The sequence below is a fragment of the Lethenteron reissneri genome, chromosome 39 (genome assembly GCF_015708825.2).
Source record: "Lethenteron reissneri isolate LAM-NWPU_2019-01 chromosome 39, ASM1570882v1, whole genome shotgun sequence".
In the NCBI taxonomy this organism is placed as follows: Eukaryota; Metazoa; Chordata; class Hyperoartia; order Petromyzontiformes; family Petromyzontidae; genus Lethenteron; species Lethenteron reissneri.
Window position 1 is genome coordinate 894,895 of NC_083817.1, and position 23,840 is coordinate 918,734.

General features: G+C 51.5%; 1 protein-coding gene across 1 annotated transcript in view; it reads left to right on the plus strand.

The window, feature by feature from the left end:
- Window positions 1-7,370: 7,370 nt before the first annotated feature.
- LOC133351940 (choline transporter-like protein 1) overlaps window positions 7,371-23,840 on the plus strand; it is a 33,860-nt gene continuing 17,390 nt past the window's right edge. Inside the window, 2 exon segments of the mRNA XM_061567560.1 lie at window positions 7,371-7,481; window positions 20,212-20,313. Of these exon segments, the coding sequence (XP_061423544.1) occupies window positions 7,410-7,481; window positions 20,212-20,313 (174 nt within the window). The 5' untranslated portion in view covers window positions 7,371-7,409.

The following is a 23,840-nucleotide window of genomic DNA, read 5'->3' on the forward strand; positions in this document are numbered from 1 at the left end:
GGCGTTTGATCGCGTTCGGAACAAATCACAACCCGCTGCTTTGTGCCCCTCGCTCGCGTCTATGATATATTCGCGTGGTAATACCAACAACAACAACTTATTGGTTCTTTCGGTAAAGTCACGTAGAAGGGAAATAATAAAATAATAAAACATAATAAAATAATTCTCACGACGTTTCGGCCACAACGCAAGCAGCCGTCCTCAGGTGAAGAACAGGTCTGCCGGAAAGATAGCGTCTGAATGAGACGCTGTCTTTCCGACAGACCTGTTCTTCTTATTTTATTGTTTTATTTTTATTATTTTATTATTTCTCTTCTACGTGACTTTACCGAAAGAACCAAGAAGATGAATCCCTGCAGTCAACTACAACAACACAAATGTACACCCGGAGCGGGCGGGCGGGCGGGCGGGCGGGCGAGGAGCACGCGTGGCGGGGCCGCGGCCGTGACGCCCGTGGGGGGTGGAGGTCTGCGGGGTCTGCGGGGTCGGGGCACAGCGGGCGCCGGCTGCTGCCCTGGGTGTGCGGGGTCGCTTCAGCGCCGCTCGCAGGCCCCCGGGGAGCTGGCCAACAGGGAGGACCCTGTTCCTGCAGCGGGGCGAGGGCGGCGGCGCGAGTGAGGGAGGGAGGGAGTCAACGCCCTTCCCCACTTCCCAAGCCGCCGATACTTTCATCCCTGCTGGGGCGCCTCTCTCCCCACACCCCCAGCCACCCCCCAGTGCCGGATGATCCTCGGAGCAAAAGCAGCTACATATGATGCTACGGGCCCCGCACTTTCAAGGGCCCCGCGCTAAATGCTTTCAAGCTCTCAATTCCGGTTCAGTGATTCTGCACTTGCTCTATTACTATAGTACTATACCGCCTTCAACTTTTATGAGCGACTGGGTGTTTAAGGTTAGCGATTTGTCATATTATCTGGCTGTATAGAAAATAAAAAAATACAATTACTTTACTGTAAAAGTTCAAAAAAAATTCATAACATCATATGCTACAGGCCCCGCACTAGCTTAGTCCGGCACTGCCACCCCCTGCCACTGTAGCGTTACGACTTTGCCATAGACATGGTCACGAGGGTTGCCACCTCTAGGGTACAAGAGCAAACGGCACTCAACGTGGAAAGGAGCGGATACCTCAATACCCCAAGAGAGGCACACGACGTGCACAAGTTACATTATTAACTTCAATATTTTCCGGAAAGCTGCCAGGTTTTACTTGGAGTAGGGATTGTCGACGTAAGGCACTACCACCAGAGTAGAGCGTCGCCTGTCCATAATAACAAGACAAATATTGTTCTTCCCTATTTTCCGACATCTTATGAACATGTTTTCTCCAAATACAAGGTACAACGAGAACAATACATGCGAGAAGGGTGTGACTGGATGATAAAATTATTCCTGGATCGGTGTTGCAGACCGCTCCGGCTGAATTGAAGCACTGACTACAGTGCAAGTGTAGTGTCGTAGGTCTCTTCTTCCTTCTCGAGGCTTGTGTGTGCGGGTGCGGGTGGCGTGTGGCGCACACACACTCGTCGGAGACGAGGTAATCTCTCACGTTCACACCAACGACTCCGGCCCCCTCTCTCTCACGACCACGCTGCCGTACGACCCGGCCCAGACACGACCCCGTCCGCGTTGCACCGACGGCGTCGACCGAGACAGCGATCCGCTGTCCGGCCGTGCAATGATCGGGCAAAGACGACAGCGAAGACGACGACGAGACGACTCCACTCCCAGCACCGGCAGCCCGGAGCCCTCGCTCTCCGCTGCTTTTATTCCCCTCAGAGGGTTTCAGAGGCCTCCCCACGAGGTCCACACCGTGGCCCTTGCCCCAGTTCCTCCGCCCTGCCGGCACACACACACACACACCGTGTACATCATGCTCACGGCGTGTGCGCTAAGTGTCCACCTGCAGTTGCCGCTGCTGGACAGCAGTCGGCGCCGTGTCACTACACATGTACATGCGTCACCTTGAGGGGTGCATTAGTACAAACTGACAGAACCCGGACTTGCAGATTTCCCTAGACGGTGACCACAACGAAGAGGACGTCCTGGGAAATCCAAGACAGGTGGCAACCCCAATGGCTATTAACATCAGATGTAGCAAACCTGTCAACCCCTTATCAGTGCCCTACCTTATTACAAATTCAGACCTTATTGGTCACCCCGTGCCCCTTATACATCTCAACGTTCATCCTACAAAGTCCCATCATCACAAGGGAGAAACACAAACAAAAACGGATGTTCGCCGTATGGACCTGAAAATTAAATTCCTGTACAAGAACACAGCGGAATAAACCGCGTGGGTTGACAGCTGCGGGTGTAGTGCATGATCAGCGACCTGGTGAGGCGTAACTTCTCACAGGACGTGGTCTCGGCAAGGTGCTCGCAGCCAGAGGGAGGTGCATACTGGATGTGGTGTGCCGAGTGGGGAAACACTTTCTGGGTCGCGATTTAGACATCGTAAGCCTGTTTGTCTGATATAAGTACATATCTTTACCAAGTTTTATGCTGGTCACTAGTGTAACATTCGTGGACATGAACAGAATGCATTTCTCGCTTGTGTACATCATGTGGAGGAGGATGTTACGTATCAAATGCACTGCGTAAATATTTTAATTATGGTAATGTGTGGATTTGAACCGCTTAATGTCCCAACATGTTTTCTTAGTGCTCTGCTAAGTTTGCTGGGAAAACACAAACGGAATAAAGACCCGGAGTGTGCAGGCCGCGGTGATATTTGACTTCCCACCACACGGAAACCAGTGCGGTTGCGGTTTAGGCAGAGGCTCGGGCAAATGGAGCCCTCTGTTCGCGGCGCCCACGTGGGTGTGGTGCAGAGGTCCACGGCTCCGACGCCGCTGGCCGCCCCGGCAAATACGGCGGGTGTATATTAGCCGTAAGATAATGGTCTATACACCGTGGACGTCAGAGTGTGCCACTGCGTGGCCGGCATGGCGCTTCGAATGTGCCCGCTGGCAAACTCCCCGCCGGCAAACGCGGCAGGACCCTGCTGAGGAAGAGCCGCGATACTCAGCGAGGCATCGCGTGCGGGTCCTGGCTTCGAGTCAGTCTCCTGCCCTGCGTGTGCCGCGGACTTCTTTCGCACCGTACGCAGCCGATCGTGCTTATCGGAGGTGTCCGGGGAAGGACAAGAAACTGGGAAGATACGCCTGCCTGGCTGTGTGGGGGGCACGGCTATTCGTTCGGGGGGCATGCACCCCCAATCTCACCCCCCAGAGCACCCCCCCCATCGCCTCTCCAGCATCATCAGCAGCAGCGACAGCCCTGGAGGCAGCCGCAAATGACCGCGGTCTCTTCGCGTCGTGGCGCTGCCTCCGAGTGCCGCGCAGTTGACCGCTGTCCCCGGCGGCGCGCGGAGTCTCCTGGCAGCGTCAGGTGGGGGCGGGCGGCGTCGTCCGCTACCCCCTCACTCACTCACTCTACTCGCTCACTCAGTCTCTCACTCACTCACTCCTCATACACTCACTCACTCTCTACTCTCACTCACTCAGTCTCTACTCTCACTCACTCAGTCTCTCACTCGCTCACTCTACTCACTCACTCAGTCTCTCACTCACTCACTCACTCCTCATACACTCCCTCACTCTCACTACTCACTCACTCAGTCTCTCACTCTGTGTCTCACTACTCACTCAGTCTCTCACTCACTCTCACTCACTCACTCTCTACTCTCACTCATACACTCACTCACTCAGTCTCTCACTCACTCTCTACTCACTCACTCAGTCTCTCACTCACTCCTACTCACTCCTCATACACTCACTCTACTCACTACTGTGTCTCTCACTCTACTCACTCAGTCTCTACTCACTCACTCCTCATACACTCACTCACTCAGTCTCTCACTCACTCTACTCGCTCACTCAGTCTCTCACTCCTCATACACTCACTCACTCACTCTCTACTCTCACTCACTCAGTCTCTACTCTCACTCAGTCACTCAGTCTCTCACTCTACTCACTCACTCTACTCAGTCTCTCACTCACTCACTCAGACACTCACTCACTCAGTCTCTCACTCACTCACTCTCTACTCTCACTCACTCAGTCTCTCTCTCCTCACTCCTCATACACTCACTCTACCCAGTCTCTCACTCACTCACTCGTACTCACTCCTCATACACTCACTCACTCTCTACTCTCACTCAGTCTCTCACTCACTCACTCTCTACTCTCACTCTCTCACTCTCTCCTCACTCCTCATACACTCTACTCACTCAGTCTCTCACACTCTCTCCTCACTCCTCATACACTCACTCTGTGTCTCTCTACTCACTCTCACTACACACTCCTCATACTACTCACTCCTCACACACTCTGTCTCTCACTCACTACTCATACACTCACTCTACTCATACACTCACTCTACTCACTCTCACACTCTACTCACTCTCACACTCTACTCACTCTCACACTCTACTCACTCTCACACTCTACTCACTCTCACACTCTACTCACTCTCACACTCTACTCACTCTCACACTCTACTCACTCTCACACTCTACTCACTCTCACACTCTACTCACTCTCACACTCTACTCACTCTCACACTCTACTCACTCTCACACTCTACTCACTCTCACACTCTACTCACTCTCACACTCTACTCACTCTCACACTCTACTCACTCTCACACTCTACTCACTCTCACACTCTACTCACTCTCACACTCTACTCACTCTCACACTCTACTCACTCTCACACTCTACTCACTCTCACACTCTACTCACTCTCACACTCTACTCACTCTCACACTCTACTCACTCTCACACTCTACTCACTCTCACACTCTACTCACTCTCACACTCTACTCACTCTCACACTCTACTCACTCTCACACTCTACTCACTCTCACACTCTACTCACTCTCACACTCTACTCACTCTCACACTCTACTCACTCTCACACTCTACTCACTCTCACACTCTACTCACTCTCACACTCTACTCACTCTCACACTCTACTCACTCTCACACTCTACTCACTCTCACACTCTACTCACTCTCACACTCTACTCACTCTCACACTCTACTCACTCTCACACTCTACTCACTCTCACACTCTACTCACTCTCACACTCTACTCACTCTCACACTCTACTCACTCTCACACTCTACTCACTCTCACACTCTACTCACTCTCACACTCTACTCACTCTCACACTCTACTCACTCTCACACTCTACTCACTCTCACACTCTACTCACTCTCACACTCTACTCACTCTCACACTCTACTCACTCTCACACTCTACTCACTCTCACACTCTACTCACTCTCACACTCTACTCACTCTCACACTCTACTCACTCTCACACTCTACTCACTCTCACACTCTACTCACTCTCACACTCTACTCACTCTCACACTCTACTCACTCTCACACTCTACTCACTCTCACACTCTACTCACTCTCACACTCTACTCACTCTCACACTCTACTCACTCTCACACTCTACTCACTCTCACACTCTACTCACTCTCACACTCTACTCACTCTCACACTCTACTCACTCTCACACTCTACTCACTCTCACACTCTACTCACTCTCACACTCTACTCACTCTCACACTCTACTCACTCTCACACTCTACTCACTCTCACACTCTACTCACTCTCACACTCTACTCACTCTCACACTCTACTCACTCTCACACTCTACTCACTCTCACACTCTACTCACTCTCACACTCTACTCACTCTCACACTCTACTCACTCTCACACTCTACTCACTCTCACACTCTACTCACTCTCACACTCTACTCACTCTCACACTCACTCTCACACTCTACTCACTCTCACACTCTACTCACTCTCACACTCTACTCACTCTCACACTCTACTCACTCTCACACTCCCTCTCCCCACACATCTCCCCCGCTCTGCCCGCGGGCCCCGCGCCGTTGCCGCCTGGCCATGTCGTGCTGCGCGCGGGGCGCTCCCCACGGCGCCGTGGAGGTGAGGAGACTCACACCCGGGCCGGCACCGGGCCGGCCTGGCACGGGGCTGGCACGGGGCTGGCACGGGGCTGGCACGGGGCTGGCACGGGACTGACTGACACCCGGGCTGGCACGGGGCTGGCACGGGGCTGGCACGGGACTGACTGACACCCGGGCTGGCACGGGGCTGGCACCGGGCTGGCCCCGGGCTGGCCCCGGGCTGGCCCCTGGCTGGCCCCGGGCTGGCACGGGGCTGGCACGGGGCTGGCACGGGACTGACTGACACCCGGGCTGGCACGGGGCTGGCACCGGGCTGGCACGGGACTGACTGACACCCGGGTTGGCACCGGGCTGGCCCCGGGCTGGCACGGGACTGACTGACACCCGGGCTGGCACGGGGCTGGCACGGGGCTGGCACGGGACTGACTGACACCCGGGCTGCCACGGGGCTGGCCCCGGGCTGGCACGGGACTGACTGACACCCGGGCTGGCACGGGGCTGGCACGGGACTGACTGACACCCGGGCTGGCACGGGGCTGGCACCGGGCTGGCACCGGGCTGGCACGGGACTGACTGACACCCGGGCTGGCACCGGGCTGGCCCCGGGCTGGCCCCGGGGCTGGGCTGGCCCCCTGCTGCCGGTGCTGCTGCTGCTGCCAGCGCCTCTCATCCACGCACGCCTCGCTCCTCTCTCTCCCTTCTCCACGTCTCGTGGCGACTTGTTGACTTGTTGTTGTATAAGTTCACGTCACCTTGCAACGACTCCACATCCTCTCGCCTTACTCTCAACCTGTCTCATCTGACAGCTGATGCCAGTCAACACGCAACGTTCCTCGTTTACCGGGATCCGACCTTGCTAGTTGATGCGGGCATGCGACTGGGAGCCAGTGACAATGTAGCGCCATGCCCTTGTTGTTGTTGTTATTGTTGAATATTTGAATCGACCTGTTTACATCCTAAAAACCTGGTGCTGTATCTCTAAATTGCGTATGTTCTACCAATCGAAGAGTTTGATTCGTATATGTTCTAAGTAATGGGTTCACGTGATGCCTTGCAGCCTTGAGTGACCGCTACATTGACCAACAAATCAGTGACAGGTGGCAAGGGCTTGGGGAGGCCTTCATCCAGCAGTGGATTGATGATGGCCGGTGATGACGAGTCGCCAAGCTCGGCATTGGCTACTGCAGGAGAATGGCTTGGAGATCTGGGACGTTCACTAATGCCATCAAGTGACTGAAAGTTGTCTAATTGCCTCCTTGAGTCGCTAATCAATTCAAGTAATTGTGTTTAATTGGGTTCATTGCTCAAACCCACGTCACTTGACCTCGTCTCCTTGCTTACGGCAGCGTCGATGCGCCACGGTTGGTGATGATGGTGCTGAGGTGATGATGGTGCTGAGGTGATGATGGTGCTGAGGTGATGATGGTGCTGAGGTGATGATGGTGCTGAGGTGATGATGGTGCTGAGGTTATGTAACTCTGGGTTCAAGCGAATACCGGCTGTGCAGCACGTGTTCATCATTACGGTTTGGATTTGATTCGCCGCATGCAGCAACCGCATACCACAAACACATGAGACATTTTCAGCATCGGTTGCTTCAAATCAGACTGTGGCATAACAAGCTCAAACCACAAGGCGCGAACCGCTCGTAGATATTGGCCAATATCATCATCAGGAGCCACGACCACTCCACTGCTGGATGAAGGCCTCCCCTAAGCTGTCGCCACCTGTCACGGCTCAGTGATGTTGAGAATCCGCTCAGCACCTGCACGCCAGCAGATGTATTGATGAATGTAGAGGTCATTGATGGTGAATGTAGCGGTCATTGATGGTGAATGTCACTGGTGGTGAATGTATAGGTCACTGATGGTGAATGTAGCGGTCATTGATGGTGAATGTAGCGGTCATTGATGGTGAATGTCACTGATAGTGAATGTAGAGGTCACTGGTGGTGAATGTAGAGGTCACTGGTGGTGAATGTAGCGGTCATTGATGGTGAATGGAGCGGTCATTTATGGTGAATGTCACTGGTGGTGAATGTAGCGGTCATTGATGGTGAATGTCACTGATGGTGAATGTAGCGGTCATTGATGGTGAATGTCACTGATGGTGAATGTAGCGGTCATTGATGGTGAATGTCACTGATGGTGAATGTAGCGCTCATTGATGGTGAATGTCACTGATGGTGAATGTAGCGGTCATTGATGGTGAATGTAGCGGTCATTGATGGTGAATGTCACTGATGGTGAATGTAGCGGTCATTGATGGTGAATGTAGCGGTCATTGATGGTGAATGTCACTGATGGTGAATGTAGCGGTCATTGATGGTGAATGTCACTGATGGTGAATGTAGAGGTCACTGGTGGTGAATGTGGAGGTCACGTGGTGAATGTGGAGGTCACTGGTGGTGAATGTGGAGGTCACTGGTGGTGAATGTGGAGGTCACTGGTGGTGAATGTCATTGATGGTGAATGTAGCGGTCATTGATGGTGAATGTCACTGGTGGTGAATGTGGAGGTCACTGGTGGTGAATGTGGAGGTCACGTGGTGAATGTGGAGGTCACTGGTGGTGAATGTGGAGGTCACTGATGGCCACAAGGCATCACGTGAACCAATTACTTACAACATATACGAATCAAACTATTAGGATTGCATGGCTAACGCAGGTTATATGGCTTCACACAGGTTATATAGCTATCATACTAATATTTGCGTAACTCGATGCAAGTTATAGAGATGTCACGACACGAGTGGCAACCAGAGGTTGGGGATCACGTCCGAGAGGGCGTCATTCACCGTGGAGATGGAGTGGTGAAAGCGGATCGTATGCAGCAGCTGGATGGATTTTTGCACCGCAGAATTGAGATCGATGCCGGCAGCTGTGGGAGACCTTGATCCAGCGGTGGATCGATCACGGCCAATCATGATTTCAAATCGAAAAATATTCTGACACGTGTTGTGTGATGCACGCATCATGAGCTTAGGAACCGACATTAACCGGTGAATCGATGCATCGTTACATCTCAAGTGTATCGGCCGCACCAAGGAGAACTGAACAGTTCAGGCCATACCCCGACTGTGGTTCTGTGCCACTGCTGATAAGCTGAAGGATGTGACATGCATTCAGTTGTGAAGCTGTGTTTATTCTGCTCAGCTTGAGTTGAACCACTCCTGCTGAAGTTATGCACTGCCAGAAGGCTGTGCAGCTGATGGGATGTGTAAAACATTATTATATTTTCACGTCGAGGGACAGTTATGCGAAGGTGGCATGCGAATGCATTTTGTTATTTCTGCCCTCCACAAGGACGCTAATGGTTATTTTGTCTTACGCCGTCTCTGCCGCTCAACAGGTTAGAGCCCTCATCACCCATTGGTCGGTTCCCTTATCCGTCTCGTCAACACGCTGACTCCCACCATGGCCGAGCTTCCTCTGCTTTCCATTCTGGCATCTGGCATCACGCGTTTATGTTGTTTTTTGTCACAACTTGTTCCATACCCCTTTTAAGTGACGATAATGCGCCGCAAATTTGCGTAATTGACATTGTGTTTGGCTCTCTGGCCTTGGTCAATCCGCTGCCGGTGGAAGGAGGCCCTCCCGCACGGCGGGTTTGGTGAAGGAGGGCAGTCAGACACCACGGGTCTCCCTCGCCACACGTGCGGGCGGTGCGCGAGTCGCTGTCCCTCCACTTCGGTCAGATGATCAAAGCTCGTCTTGCCAAGCAGAGACCTCGGCAACCTTTTTTTGGAGTCGCAACGGTGTATTTATGTTTGTGTTGGAATGCGTGGCTACGTCGTGTTTGGGATTTGGGCTGTGTCGGCCGCTCACGATGCACCGCCGCTCGTGTGAGCTAGAAGTGTTCACGACTCCTCGGGCACGGCACACTTGGCTCACGCCTGGCAAGGCCCGCAGCCCTGCAACATCTCGCGCGCGTCACCGCTGGCGGAAGGGCCTCTCCTAGAGGGAGCTCTGCAGAGTCCGTCGAGAGAGTATTTGGCCTCTCCTTCCACGCTGGCCACACACCTTGTTTGTACTAATGTTCAATTCGACATCTGTGAAAAGAGCTTTATTGCTAATCGGATTGCTTCAGTAGTCAACCGCGCTAATTGGAGGTAATCCTGGAAGTGACGGCAGTACCCACACTTTGCCCCACCACACGTCACTTGCCGATCGACTCGTAAATCAATGGAACATTTAAATGTGAAGAAGCGGCTGTGTGTTGCTGTTGTTGTTTAGTAAAGACACACACAGCTGAGCTGTGTAACCCAGCACAGAGCAGAGCTCCCCGGCTCCACCGGACCGTACGATGCGCGGTTGGTCCTGGTTCATCTTCATTCGTGCCACGGCAGCACACTTCATTCTAGCCTCAAGCTCTGTGCTTAAACTTGAATTTACTGGAATTGACTTCATCCAATTTAAACACCACCATGTATTTGGCCATGTCTTCCTTTGACGTGAGTACACAATTAGATACAATAACGTCTGGATGTCAAGAGACTGATAGAGAGAATCCCACAATGCACCATGTGACCTTTGCCCTTAAAATTCAGCCTCCCCATGCCATTCCGGTCATGGGGTTGTGTGACCATACTTCACTATTCTGGTCAGTGTGGCTTGGTGAAGGGGGAATGAAAAGCAGTATGGGTGGTGCAGATATCACTCACCACTGATGTAGTAAGCCAGAGCCAGGAATCCAACTCGGGTCGCCGGGTCCATCTAGTGAAGCGTGTTGCCCACTGAGCAGGCATATGAGGATTCACTCTCTTGTCTCGGCTTGCAAGGAATGTAACACTTAATGGGCCTTTCCCATCGACTGGAGAGACAGATCTTGAATAGTTTGTTGGCTGTGGGGTCGAATCGCCGGTGAATAAGCGCAGACTTCAAACCCGCCCACCCGCCTATTATTCAGCGCCACAGTGAAATATTGCAGCAGAACAAAGCGTGCGGTCTCATGTGTACTTGACGAATTGCAATTGCTTAATTTAGATGGCATTTAAATACGATTATGACTCTCCTGGCAGGAAACGTTTATATTGGAAAGAAAGGTTCTGCCAGGAATCCTGGCCAGGGGAAAAACATTGCGCCAATTTAAAAATCTAGAGCTTTCTATATACATGTACATATCTGCATCACACACACACACGCGCAATGTACACACGAGCGTGAGCGGTGCCTGCGAATGGCTCGTGCCTGTTCAGGGCGTACCCTCCGGCAAGCGCCCGTGCGTGCGTAATCCTTCGCGTCGTGCCATCTGTAAAACTTTCCGTTGGTGGAAACTTCCGCGCTGTGGAAGTTCTGCGAGTGGCCACTGTCTAGTGTAGGTGGCGGTGGGCTTGGGAACAGGGGATGGCTTCAGGTGCCTTTTAACAGCGCGTTCCGTTGTACAGTGCGGTCCACCGCACCCGGACTGACGGAGCAACAAGCGCATTCACAGTCAGACGCGCGCTGAACAAAGACACATCCAGCGGCTCTAAGGGGTGAAAACATCGACCTCACGGTGTACGTACTCGTCCAGCGCTTTGGTCAATCCACTGCTGGATGAGGGCCTCCCCCACAGCCCCCCGCTCGTGTTGGGGGTTATCGGGACGTACTTCAATCTTGATTTGAAGCTTTCGTGACTGCACGACGTTTCGGGCACAACACAAGCATCCGTCATCAGGTGGGAAATCACCTGATGAAGGATGCTTGTGTTGCGCCCGAAACGTCGTGATTTATTTTATCTTATACCTACGTGACTTTACCGAAAGAACCATTAGTAGGGACGTACTTCGTTACGCCGGTCAGTGCGGGGTGGTTGGTGAATTGTTGAGGGCCGGAACCGGCTCAGGTTTCACTTCGCCACCGATGTGAGCCGTGGCCAGAAATGGAACTGAGAACACGGTGACCAGCACCGTGTTCTTCCACTCGAGACACCCCACGAACCCCGTTGAGAAAGTTCCACGGAGGGTCTTTCACTGAAATGCCGCCAATTGTTAAACCGGTGGGTAACAAAACAAACCTGAGAAGATCTCAAGTAGGGAGGCAACTCGGCGACGCACAGCCCCGAGCGACACGCCGTGGGGCGCGCCGTGCGTGGCATGTCGCGTGTGCCCGCTGTGTGCACACGTTCACAAGCTGTCCGGCTAAAGTTATTTTTGGTAGAAACGCTGAATCATCATCACCACTGTTAAGTTGCATCTTCCTTTGCTTCTGGTGTCAGGGTTTATTCTAAAGCAGTTCACATTTAACAGCAGAATGCACTGCTGTTGTAACCCGAATACGCATCTTTAAATGTCTACTTATTCTGGTTCTGCGATCACCTCTCTTGCGGAATGACCTGGTTTCCGTGGAGGCGGGTAACCTTGCTGGTCGTCGTGATGTGGTCACTGCGAGAACAGAGTGTCCACAAGTTGCGGTGAGACCTCGGTTAGTTGTACGGAAATATACAACTTCCTATCGGCGCGGACGATCACAAAAGGCCATTACCTGAATTTGCTGCAGTTATGTCCGTCTTGGTTAAACGGCTATGATGGAAATTATCATAATGCACTCAAGCTGAATTAACCACCCTGGTTAGCACCATCATGTCATAAGATTGAATATTTATCCCTTTATTATGGACCCCGACATTCGGGACAACTATTATGGCCGCGAATATTTCACTCGCCTCGTGTAAGCGAGATGCGTAGTGATGAAACTCTCACGGCGGTGGTTTCTCTGTGGTCAAATGTTTTCTCTTTAACTTGTGGCCTGTTTTACGTGAATGATGCAATCTGCAATAAAGCCTGGCCCCTGCTAAGAGGTCGCATTATTGACAATGTTCATGCACGACCCTTGCGTCAATCACTGCTAGGACGAGGGCCTCCTCCCCACACTCTCCGGGTCATAGGGGATTACTCGACCTTACTTCACCGCGCTGGTCAGCGTGTGGATGTGGCAGCGTAGAAGCAGAGTACAACGATGGATATTTCTGCATCGACCTCTGCTCGTTACGTCACCACGCAGCCCCCCGATTTGTTTGTGCGTGGTGATCACCCATCCAGTATCGTCCAGGCTGGATGAGATCGGACGTATCCGGGTGTTTAGTCTTGGGCATTACTGACAATAGGTCAAAGCTGCTACTGCCAGAGCGAGATGAGCTTGGACCTGAATTGCCCTCCCGGTGGCGGAGTGCATTTTCATGATTCAAAGTTCAATATTGGATTCAACAGTGGACGCATTTTTGCGTTGTTTATTCCGTCTCGTTTGCATTGTTTCTCATTGTTTTTCCTATCTACCGTGTACCGTGTTGTTCGCTCAACGAGCCTACGCGTAAGATGAGCACGTGACTTGCACGAGGCGTAAGTCATCGGTAATTGCACGAGCGATTCCGTGGCACCCATCGCGAATTGAAAGAGGAGTATTTGTTAAACGTGAGCAGAGGCCATATTGAGTAAACAGTTGGCCTCAAGGCCGTCCAACTGGTTCAGCAGTGCGAGGGATTGGAGACGCCTCCATCCATGTGTCGGGGTTAGGCCTGGAGTCCAACCCGATGCCTGTGTGTGGGGTCGCCTGCCAGAAGCCTTAACGACTTGACGGTCAGACCAAGTTTAAAAGTAGCAGAGCCACCGACACCCGACTTGGTCGGTGATGCCACCACACCAATCTGATTGGAAGGCATCGGAGCATTCACATCAGATTGGTGTAAAGAGACGTGGCGGGAAGATTAAAATAAAGGATAAGGGATGGTTGATAACCGTTGAAAAATAAGAAAGGGGATTGGAAGAAAGAGGAGAACCTTCTAGAAAGGGGGGGGGGGTACAGGATTTATAAAGGGCCCCAGAGAGAGAGCTAAAGGCGCATTCTGGAGTGGAGCCCCTATAAGCATGGCCTCTATGTGTTTGCGAATAAACCATGAAGTTGAGGGATACTTACCTCCTTCGAAGTCCTTTGCACGTATGGAGACGCCATCAGGCACGGGCGGACTTGGTAATGTCTTAGACATCCGAGATGTTCTTCGACTTTATAATGGTCAGAATTCCTGAAATCAAATGGGGCCTGGCAGCGAAGCCGGGGTGCGTGATTAATGCCGGCAGGAGGAGGAGGAGGAAATGCCAGCGGATGACGCTCGCTCCGCTCGAGGACGCTCGCTCCCCTCGAGGACGAAGACAATCCAAGGAGCTCCGCGATGCAAATGGAGCGGGGAGGAATGCAAATGGCACGGCACACAATCATCGGTGACCGTTCCACCACGTGACTTGGTAAAGGAGCGATCTACATGGGAGAGGGTGAATTGCTTCCAGCGGTCTTCACTCACCGGGGTTCTGTTGAGGAGTTGGAGGAATAACTCGCCCTATGAGAATCTAAATTGCCCGGTATTCTGTTTTTGGTAAATGTGAATACATTGAGGAACTACCAAGCCGTACAAATGTGCACCCCACGGTTCGTCAATAGGCAGATTGTGTGTGGTGGCATAAAATGTGGGTATTCCCACCTTTTCCAAGACGTCTGTCCAGCGTGGAAGAGTAGGCCAAATACCCCCTCGAGGGATTGTCTCGCGCCCCATCCAGTGGTGGAGCCCCATCCGCCGGCGATGGCGTGAGCCAAGCAATTGCAGGGCTGCACCTTTGCCGTGAACAGAAGCGTTGCACGGCAATGTGAATCAATTTGACCATCCCTCGCAAAACTTAGATCTTGAAAGCTGCTACGATAAGCACGTAAAGTAATGTCATTTGTACACTCTGGTACTGTGCACCCTCAAAACAAGGCTTACTTTATGTTGGGCTGGTATATTTTTAAACTTGTTTTCTTAAAAAATATATATCGTTGTGCCCTCCCTACATTTTTGTTCATCGTGTAATTGAAATACATCATTGTACCGTAAAGTATTTTTTTTTTCTGTCGCACTAAAAATATTTGTTTTACATTAGAAAAAAAAAATCCCGTTGCCATAGTAGTGGGTGTTGTTTTAAGTCCGGCAGGAGGAAGGAGGCCGCTGGCGCCCGGTTCACAGAGAGGGTGCCGCCCGGCCGCCTCTCTCCGCGCCGCATCTCGCCCGGCCAAGATAGAGGCGCAGCCCTGCTCACGCCGCTGCGGGTGGAAGGGCGTCCACTAGGAGGGGGGGGGGCTCTAGAGAGCCCCTCTACTCTGCCATGCTGGCAAGACGTCATGGAAGAGGCGGGAGTCTAAATTAAAACTCATTTCTTTACAGCCGCTTTTTGCTGTTTAGTTCGTTGTCCTCCCCCCGCACCTCCAATTAGCACGGTTGGCTACGTATGGTGCGAAAGAAGTTGAACATACATGCAGCGAGTACCCACACTTTACCCCGCCACGCACGGTACGTCGATCGGCTCAACTGTGGGGGTACCAGTTTTACCTCGCCGAGTGGACAGGTTGAGAAACCTGCACCGGAGCTTCGGCTGCCACGCCCAGGGATGGAATCGAACCGGTGACCTGTGTGCCTCAAGCCCAGCAGTGCGCTGACCACCGTCACAGCACCGCGACAATGTCCTGTATGTCGTTACAGCGGGACACGTTGTTCCACCAGTCTGCATTTCTTTGTGAATACAAAGCAGAGTTTGGTTTCGAGACCATGATTAAATTTTTCCTATCCCTCAATATTGTTATGGAAAAGTATTGGCTGAGGCAGAGAGGGCCTCCCCGGAACACCAAGTCTGTGTTGGCACCATACTTATATGAAAGTGAAAATATAACTTATTAATGTACTTGTTTTAAAAGAGTAAAAATGCAGAAGAATGATGAAATAGACAAACAGACAATGTCTTTGTCGTAAATCGGTCTCTCCACAAGAAAGATAAAGTAACTTTTGCACTTTCCATCAACCACATGGCCGTCTGGAAGTTTATAATATCAGCAGAATTAGCTCAGTACAATCAGTTTCACCATTCAGTGTCTCATCAGCTGAGTCCGGCTTGCTTGAACCAATGTTGGTCAACTGCCAGATGTTATAGGCAAGGACTCCCTCCTGAAGATATGCCTCCTAGTTCAATGGAAAATTACATAACAACACGATTGTTTCGTGGCGAATGATGGTTACCTGTTGCAATGTAATTGCAAGTCTTGCACAATACCCCTGCAAGCTGTTGTAGCAGTATGTACTGCCCGAGTATACACTGTGTGTTGTATCGTGTGCGTGGATTATTTTGTTAATTAGACCCATCATCTTGTCACGGTTGCTGCTGGGCGTTCTTATTTACAATGGCATGCTTGATAGTCTACGCGTGCTGGCACACGCGTGTGCCTGTGTTTCGTGTGTAATGGGGAGTGGTCGTGTCGTAGTTAGCACGTGTGTGTGTGTTGTGTGTGTAATGGGGAGCGGTGGTGTAGCGGTTAGCGCGCCGTGCTATGAACCCGGCCACCCAAGGAGTTCGATTCCCGCTCACGGCCATCACTGGTGACGATTATCTGAGCCGGTAATGGGCCTCCCCTGAGTCGACTCAGCGTTAAATGAGTACCTGGTGCAATGTGGAAACATCACCACTGGGGAGACAAAGGCGGTCGGGTGTGGTGCTGGCGATCCACTCCCTCGTGTGCCGTTCTGGCCTTCATAGGTGCCGTTCGCTAAGTGCACTTGCCCCTAAAGTCTGTTAAATGCTACACGGGGGATCTTTGTTTTTGTGTGTGTCATGGGTTCACGCGAGCCCGGCACCACCGTGGTGTCGAGATGAGCCACTCGGTGCAGAAACGAGAAACGTGGCACCTCACCTGGGGCTCGCTCGGCCCCAGGTGAGGCCAATCACCCCCTCCATCTGGCATGGTCCACCAGCTCCATGACAGATCCACTCCCTCCATGCCAGATCCACCCGCTCCATGCCAGATCCACTCTCTTATTCGCCAGTCCAACCGTTAATTAATTACACTTAAGCAAACGTAATCATTAGCGTAGTAGAAAAAAACACAACTACTTATTTTAATTACATGTTTAATGGTTTCATTCTGGTTCATTTACTATAATTATTTAATGTAATACATTCACTTTGATTTATTTCGTTAGGAAATGCATTTCTTTGCAATGTGGTTTCATACTGTATGGAAATAAACCTTTAGTACAGCGACTCATACGTTTGGAATTCCACGCTGTTCAGCCTGAGTGAAATGTCTGTATCTCATTAAATGCTCATAACATTCTTGTCATTATATGCATTTGTAAACATGTAGAATCTCCCTCAGATAGTACCGTGTTTCTTAGCTTGCTTTTTCATCTTAACTTGGGTGGAAAATTTAATCTGAAACGGTCCCCGATTATCTACCTTCATCGGTCTGCATGAACCAACGTGGTGAAGTATGGTCAAAACCACGAGTGGGATCCTGGGTTCAAATAAATAGCCCTCCGGATGTCGAGGGTATAAACGGAGCCGAGTGTACAGCACTCAACTGAGAACATGATTATGGTATCTTTGGCACCGTTCGTAGCCAACCGTGCTAATCGGAGGCGTGGGGGAAGGATAACAATCTAAACACAACAACAACAAGAAGCAGTTCTAAAGAAATTAAGTTTTCAATCTTGCTGGGAGCAGCCCTCGACACCCGACTCCTCATTTGTGTGGTGTTTTGCGCTCGCCACATAATCTCAACGTAGCAGTTTTTATTTGGTTTTAATTTCCCAACATTATATTTTGTTTATTTATAAGGGCATTGCTTCGTGAGAACTCTGATATATCTGCTTCATTTTTCTTTCAACGACCCTCTTATTGTTTTGTTAACCAACGGAGGCATCAGCGCACACTTGTGCAGTGCGTGCGTGCAGCGAGTGAGAGCCGTGCCAGTCGGGAGGTCCCGTGGACGCCCAGCGCGGGGCAAGGGGTGAAGCCGGCTTGTCACGGCGGCGCAGGTGCAGGCAGAGTGGGGGGGTCCTGCCACGCGGGCAGACCCAAGATGGATCGAGCACCCACCGGCTGGGTACCGGGCACCGAGTCGATGCACTGTGATCCACCGCAGGTATTCGCTGTGCTTGCGGGCAGCGGGGCCGCTGTGACCCCCCCCCCCCTATCGCCATGACTTTGTCTAAAGCCACAAAATGTCCATTGTGCGACAAAGATTATGTTCTGACTCGCTCGACCGCATGCCTCGCCGCAGATTTCACCACACGTTGGTGTACAATGTTTCTGAACCCGGTGCAGAAAATTCTCATCACGCATTGCCGTGAATTATATGTGCTTAAAAGTGTTTTGTAGAGTCAAGTTGAGCTGGAATAGATTATGTTTTAGGGCATCTACAGAATACGTGAATGTAGCTGCTGGAAATGACAGGTTCCTGTTCAAGTGCAGACTTGAGCTGTCCCTCTGCTCTTGTGCGGGCGTGACTGTTTGTGTGTGGGTGTAATCATCCTGAGTGGTGTGTGTGTGTGTAGTCACCCTGGGTGGTGTGTGTGTGTGGGTGGTGTGTGTGGGTGGGGTGTGTGTGTGGGTGGGTGGCGTGTGTGTGTGGGTGGCCTGTGTGTGTGGGTGGGGTGTGTGTGTGTGTGGGTGGTGTGTGTGTGGGTGGTGTGTGTGTGTGGGTGGGGAGCGTGTGTGTGTGGGTGGTGTGTGGTTGTGGGTGGTGTGTGGGTGTTGTGTGTGTAGTCACCATGAGTGGTGTGTGTGTGTGTAGTCACCCTGGGTGGTGTGTGTGTGTAATCACGCTGGGTGGTAGTCAGGGTGGGGGTGTAATCACCCTGGGTGTAACTCAGGGTGTAACTCAGGGTGTGGGTGTAACTCAGGGTGTGGGTGTAACTCAGGGTGTAACTCAGGGTGTGGGTGTAACTCAGGGTGTAACTCAGGGTGTGGGTGTAACTCAGGGTGTAACTCAGGGTGAGGGTGTAATTCAGGGTGTGGGTGTAACTCAGGGTGTAACCCAGGGTGTAACTCAGGGTGTGGGTGTAACTCAGGGTGTAACTCAGGGTGTGGGTGTAACTCAGGGTGTAACTCAGGGTGTGGGTGTAATTAAGGGTGTGGGTGTAACTCAGGGTGTAACCCAGGGTGTAACTCAGGGTGTGGGTGTAACTCAGGGTGTGGGTGTAACTCAGGGTGTGGGTGTAACTCAGTGTGTAACTCAGGGAGTGGGTGTAACTCAGGGTGTAACTCAGGGTGTAACTCAGGGTGAGGGTGTAACTCAGGGTGTGGGTGTAACTCAGGGTGTGGGTGTAACTCAGGGTGTGGGTGTAACTCAGGGAGTGGGTGTAACTCAGGGTGTAACTCAGGGTGTGGGTGTAATCAGGGTGTGCTGCTCGGCACCCGCAGGCTTTGTTCTGCACTGGGGGGGAGGGCAGCAGCCTCCAGGGGTTCATTGAGGGGGGAGGGGCCCGTGAGGGTGGGGGCATCGCCCCCCCCCCCCATTGCCACCCTCTTGAGACCCCAGGAACTGTGACATGTATTGATATTTACCAGAGAAATACATGGAATGGTTTTTATCGTGTGTGTGAATGTAGGGCCCTATTTAAAAGGTTTGACATTTTGCAATCGCAACCCCGGCCCCACCCTCCCAAATCCGTTACTAAATTGGGTCAGATGTCTACCTTGCAAATGTTAGACGAATTATAAAAGTATGCCCTACATGGCAATAGCCCAATTGGTGGTGGATTGCTAGTGCTATTTATGCCATGAGTATGGCGGCATTCTAATTCAATTCGTGAGAACAGGGTCATTGTTTGGCTCGCGTGTTGCTGCAATGTTCCAGAATTTTGAGGTTTTAAAAATGATCCGCAGTGGGTGATTCGAGAATAGTTTTTTCAGCGGTGGTTTGGGGGGATGTCGTGAATCCGAAGTATGCATCGTGCTTGAGTGTTACATGCAACATGTACACGTCAACTAGGCGCAAGGCTGGCAACAACTAAAGTCATCCTTAATGGACCCGATACTGTCAGATCCCTGAAATTAAGTGGAGTTGAGCCTGGTTAGTAATTGGATGCCAGGCAATAGCGAGTGTTTTACGCTTGGCCCTGCAAGATGGCCACGAGATATCAAGAGTTGAAACAACAGTGCAAGTTCCTTAGCCACCCTCCCCTGTCCCCGCAACAGTAAGTGTGGGTGCACCACAGTCGATGGACACATTGCGTTGGTTGGGTAAAGTGTGGGTGCCCCCATTTCTTGCAAGACGTCTGGCCAGCGTGAAAGAGTAGGCCAAGTATCCCCGCTAGAGTGGCTGTCTAGAGCTCCTTACAGTGGTGTGAGCAGGCCATTGCAGGGCTGCAACCTTCACCATGTTTAATTATGAGCCGCGGGCGGTGAGCCGGGCGAGGTGAGCCAAGGGTGGTGAGCCGAACGTGATGGCCTGCTGTGTGTCCGTGTTGGCGTGACCCTAGGAGGAAGAGCAGCAGCCAAGGCCGGAGGGAAGGCCGAGGCCTGGCCGCGGCTGCACCGACGTGCCTTGGCTCGTCGCCTTCATGCTCTTCTGGGCCGGTTTGGTGAGTCCTCCGTGAGTCCTCCGTGAGTGCTCCGTGAGTCCTCCGTGAGTCCTCCGTGCCATCGGCTCCTTCAACCAAACCCCACTCGGGTTGCCACCTGCTCTGGATTTTCCAGGACATTTTTGAGGTAGCCGTCCTGGGAAGTCTGCGAGTCTTCACAGGACGTTAAAAGTTATCGTTTTTGTCAGTTGTCTAACAATACATGAATTGTAAGCATCTTAACAATACTTAACAAACTAATCAATTCCAGCCATGCCCATTTCTGACCATACTTCTCCACACTGGTCAATGCAGGTTGGTGATGGGTGGATCAGGGCAGGACCAGTTCTGAAATCACCCGCCACTGATGTGAGCCATGGCTGGGAAATATTTTACCTGGAATATCCCTGAGATCTCATTTCCAGGGGTCGAACTAGGTTCGCCAGGCTCATAGTGCACCGCACTCACCACTGTACCACCACCGCTCGTCCTCTTCGTGTAGTTAATGGTGTTCAGTTAACAGTGATGAACTGTTTCGTAATTAATCAATTAATTATTTACGGGATGCCAAAAATACTACCACCACCACCACCGTATCCCAGCTTTAATGAGCCCTTTGAGAGTCACAGCCATGCCTCAGTGCATGCCTGGGTTGTGTAAGTGCGGTCATGCCAGTCGGCCGCGTTGGGTTGCCATGGCAGGACAGAGGGCGTCCTGTGTGGAGAGCGCCCCTTGTGCTGGAGGGCAATCTCTGGTTGGTTGGGCCCTGTGGAACCATCTCCCTGTGGAACCATCTCCCTGTGGAACCATCGCCCTGTGGAACCATCTCCCTGTGGAACCATCTCCCTGTGGAACCATCTCCCTGTGGAACCATCTCCCTGTGGAACCATCTCCCTGTGGAACCATCTCCCTGTGGAACCATCTCCCTGTGGAACCATCTCCCTGTGGAACCATCGCCCTGTGGAACCATCTCCCTGTGGAACCATCTCCCTGTGGAACCATCTCCCTGTGGAACCATCTCCCTGTGGAACCATCTCCCTGTGGAACCATCTCTTTGTGGAACCATCTCCCTGTGGAACCATCTCCCTGTGGAACCATCGCCCTGTGGAACGATCTCCCTGTGGAACCATCTCCTTGTGGAACCATCTCCCTGTGGAACCATCGCCCTGTGGAACCATCTCCCTGTGGAACCATCTCCCTGTGGAACCATCTCTTTGTGGAACCATCTCACTGTGGAACCATCTCCCTGTGGAACCATCTCTTTGTGGAACCATCTCCCTGTGGAACCATCGCCCTGAGGAACCATCTCCCTGTGGAACCATCTCCCTGTGGAACCATCTCCCTGTGGAACCATCTCCTTGTGGAACCATCTCCTTGTGGAACCATCGCCTTGTGGAACCATCTCCTTGTGGAACCATCTCCTTGTGGAACCATCTCCTTGTGGAACCATCTCTCTGTGGAACCATCTCCCTGTGGAACCATCTCCTTGTGGAACCATCTCCCTGTGGAACCATCTCCCTGTGGAACCATCTCCTTGTGGAACCATCTCCTTGTGGAACCATCTCCCTGTGGAACCATCTCCTTGTGGAACCATCGCCTTGTGGAACCGCCACACCACCGCTTGGTTGACTTCTGTGTTTGTGCGCTGGCTGTGAGTCTCAGCTAAGCGTGAAATGATTAACCCTCCCCCCCCCCCCTAGGGTCACAATTTGATCCAAGAACCAATTCCTAAATGTTAAAGAATTTATTCCTACACGTGACGTTCGGTGTACGTATCATGAACGTCAAATCTTTTTTGATTAATTAATTAATCAATACATGCCTGATACTCAACACATTGATCAATCACGTATAGTAAGTAATGTTTTAAGCCATGACCCTCTTCATAGCAGGGAGTGGCTTGTGCTTTGAATCTTCTTATTTGGCAGTCCCGTGCCATCGAGGGAGATTGTCGTCCACCGTTGTCTTTTCTGTGGGTCGTCTGAAGATGGCTGATGAGGCCGATCCGGGATCTTTGCTCTGACGAAGGACCATTTCCCGTAACGTCACCTGTTCTGTATTTTTAAACAGCGTAGATTGGTAAGCAGTATATGTTGTCTAGGGCAGTGCTATGGACGGATGTGTTGAGTTCTTGTGCTTATGGACCGCTGCCAACACAATCTGTTGTGACCATCATGAATGCTGCAACATCTGCAGCGTGTCATGGGCACGGCTGGTGCTTCTACGTTGAGACTCCTGGGTCTGCTCCCCTTCAGATGAAGCGCCTTGAACTCCGTTTGCTCAACTCCTCGAGGTAGTCAAGGGTGTGTACAGTACATGTTGTCTCTGGGAGCAGGAGTGTTTTCGACTTAACGTTGCCTTTGCCTGTCATACCGATGGAAAAATACTCTGCAAAGTCACGAAAGCCTGCAACAGATACTCACGTAGGGGATAGGCCGCTTGCGTTTGTCACGTGGGTTCGATTGCGGCGCGCGTGTGCCCATGTTGTGGGGTCGTGTTGTTTTTTTGTCGACATTGTTCATCTCTGCACAGAAGCGGTATGTTAAAAAAAGACATCCACCAACTGTTTCTGATTATTTGACTTTTTTTTGCACGCGGAGAATGAGCGTTGCCACAGTTATTCGTGGGGCCCTGGGATTCGTTACAGGAGCTCCGCGGCGAACCGGAGCCCTGCCGCCCGCCGCCGGAGTCTCTGCCATTAATTGGGGCCATCAATTCTACGCCGTCATTTGTGTGCAATCGTTAATTCACGTGTTAACGTGCCGTCTAAAGGAGACCCGCTGTAGGAAATAATACGTAAAAAAAAATACCCCCCGATAAATGTCGTGTTTCTTCAGTTTGAGTGTACACCGTGAGATGCCTCACTTGGGGGTGGCTTTTTATGGGGCCTTGTGTGAGGCAGGCAAGTAATGGGATCTCGTGGGAGCCCCGGCAGCTACTCGTGCTCAGAGGTGCATCGCAGTGTGTCAGCCCGGTCTGCTGTGACACTGAGTTTTATATAACTTCATCGTGTTTATGCCAGAAGCACTTGGCTGCCCCAGAATAACCTTGAGCCGTCCGCTGGCCCGCGCAAGCTCACCGTATCGTGGGCCTGCTCCGATCGTTGGTCGGGTTGGGAGCAGTGCCTCTTTGATTCAGACGCCTCTCATGGGATTTGTGTCAGCTGAGTAAATTTAGTGCCACCCCAAACTGGGTTTGGGTTGGCGGATGAATTATTTAGATTCGTCATTAAATGCGCTAAATTTGAATGGAAAATATAATTTCAAACATTGCCCAAAAGTAGTATCCTAACTAAAATAAACTCAAGCGACCGCAAGTGAGGCTTTGGCTTATTTTATTTGTGCTTTTGATCAATATGCCTTTGAGAATACTTTCCAGATGTTTCATCATTCTTTCAAAGTTGGATTTCCGCAATATAATTTTCCAAGAGAGTATACGATATAACCCTTCGCGATAAGATAACTATAGCGATATTAGTTTCACGTAACTTTGTAATTGTACGTCAGATTTTTATTGTCCTTGTTGGACTTGCAGTGCAAATAAATATC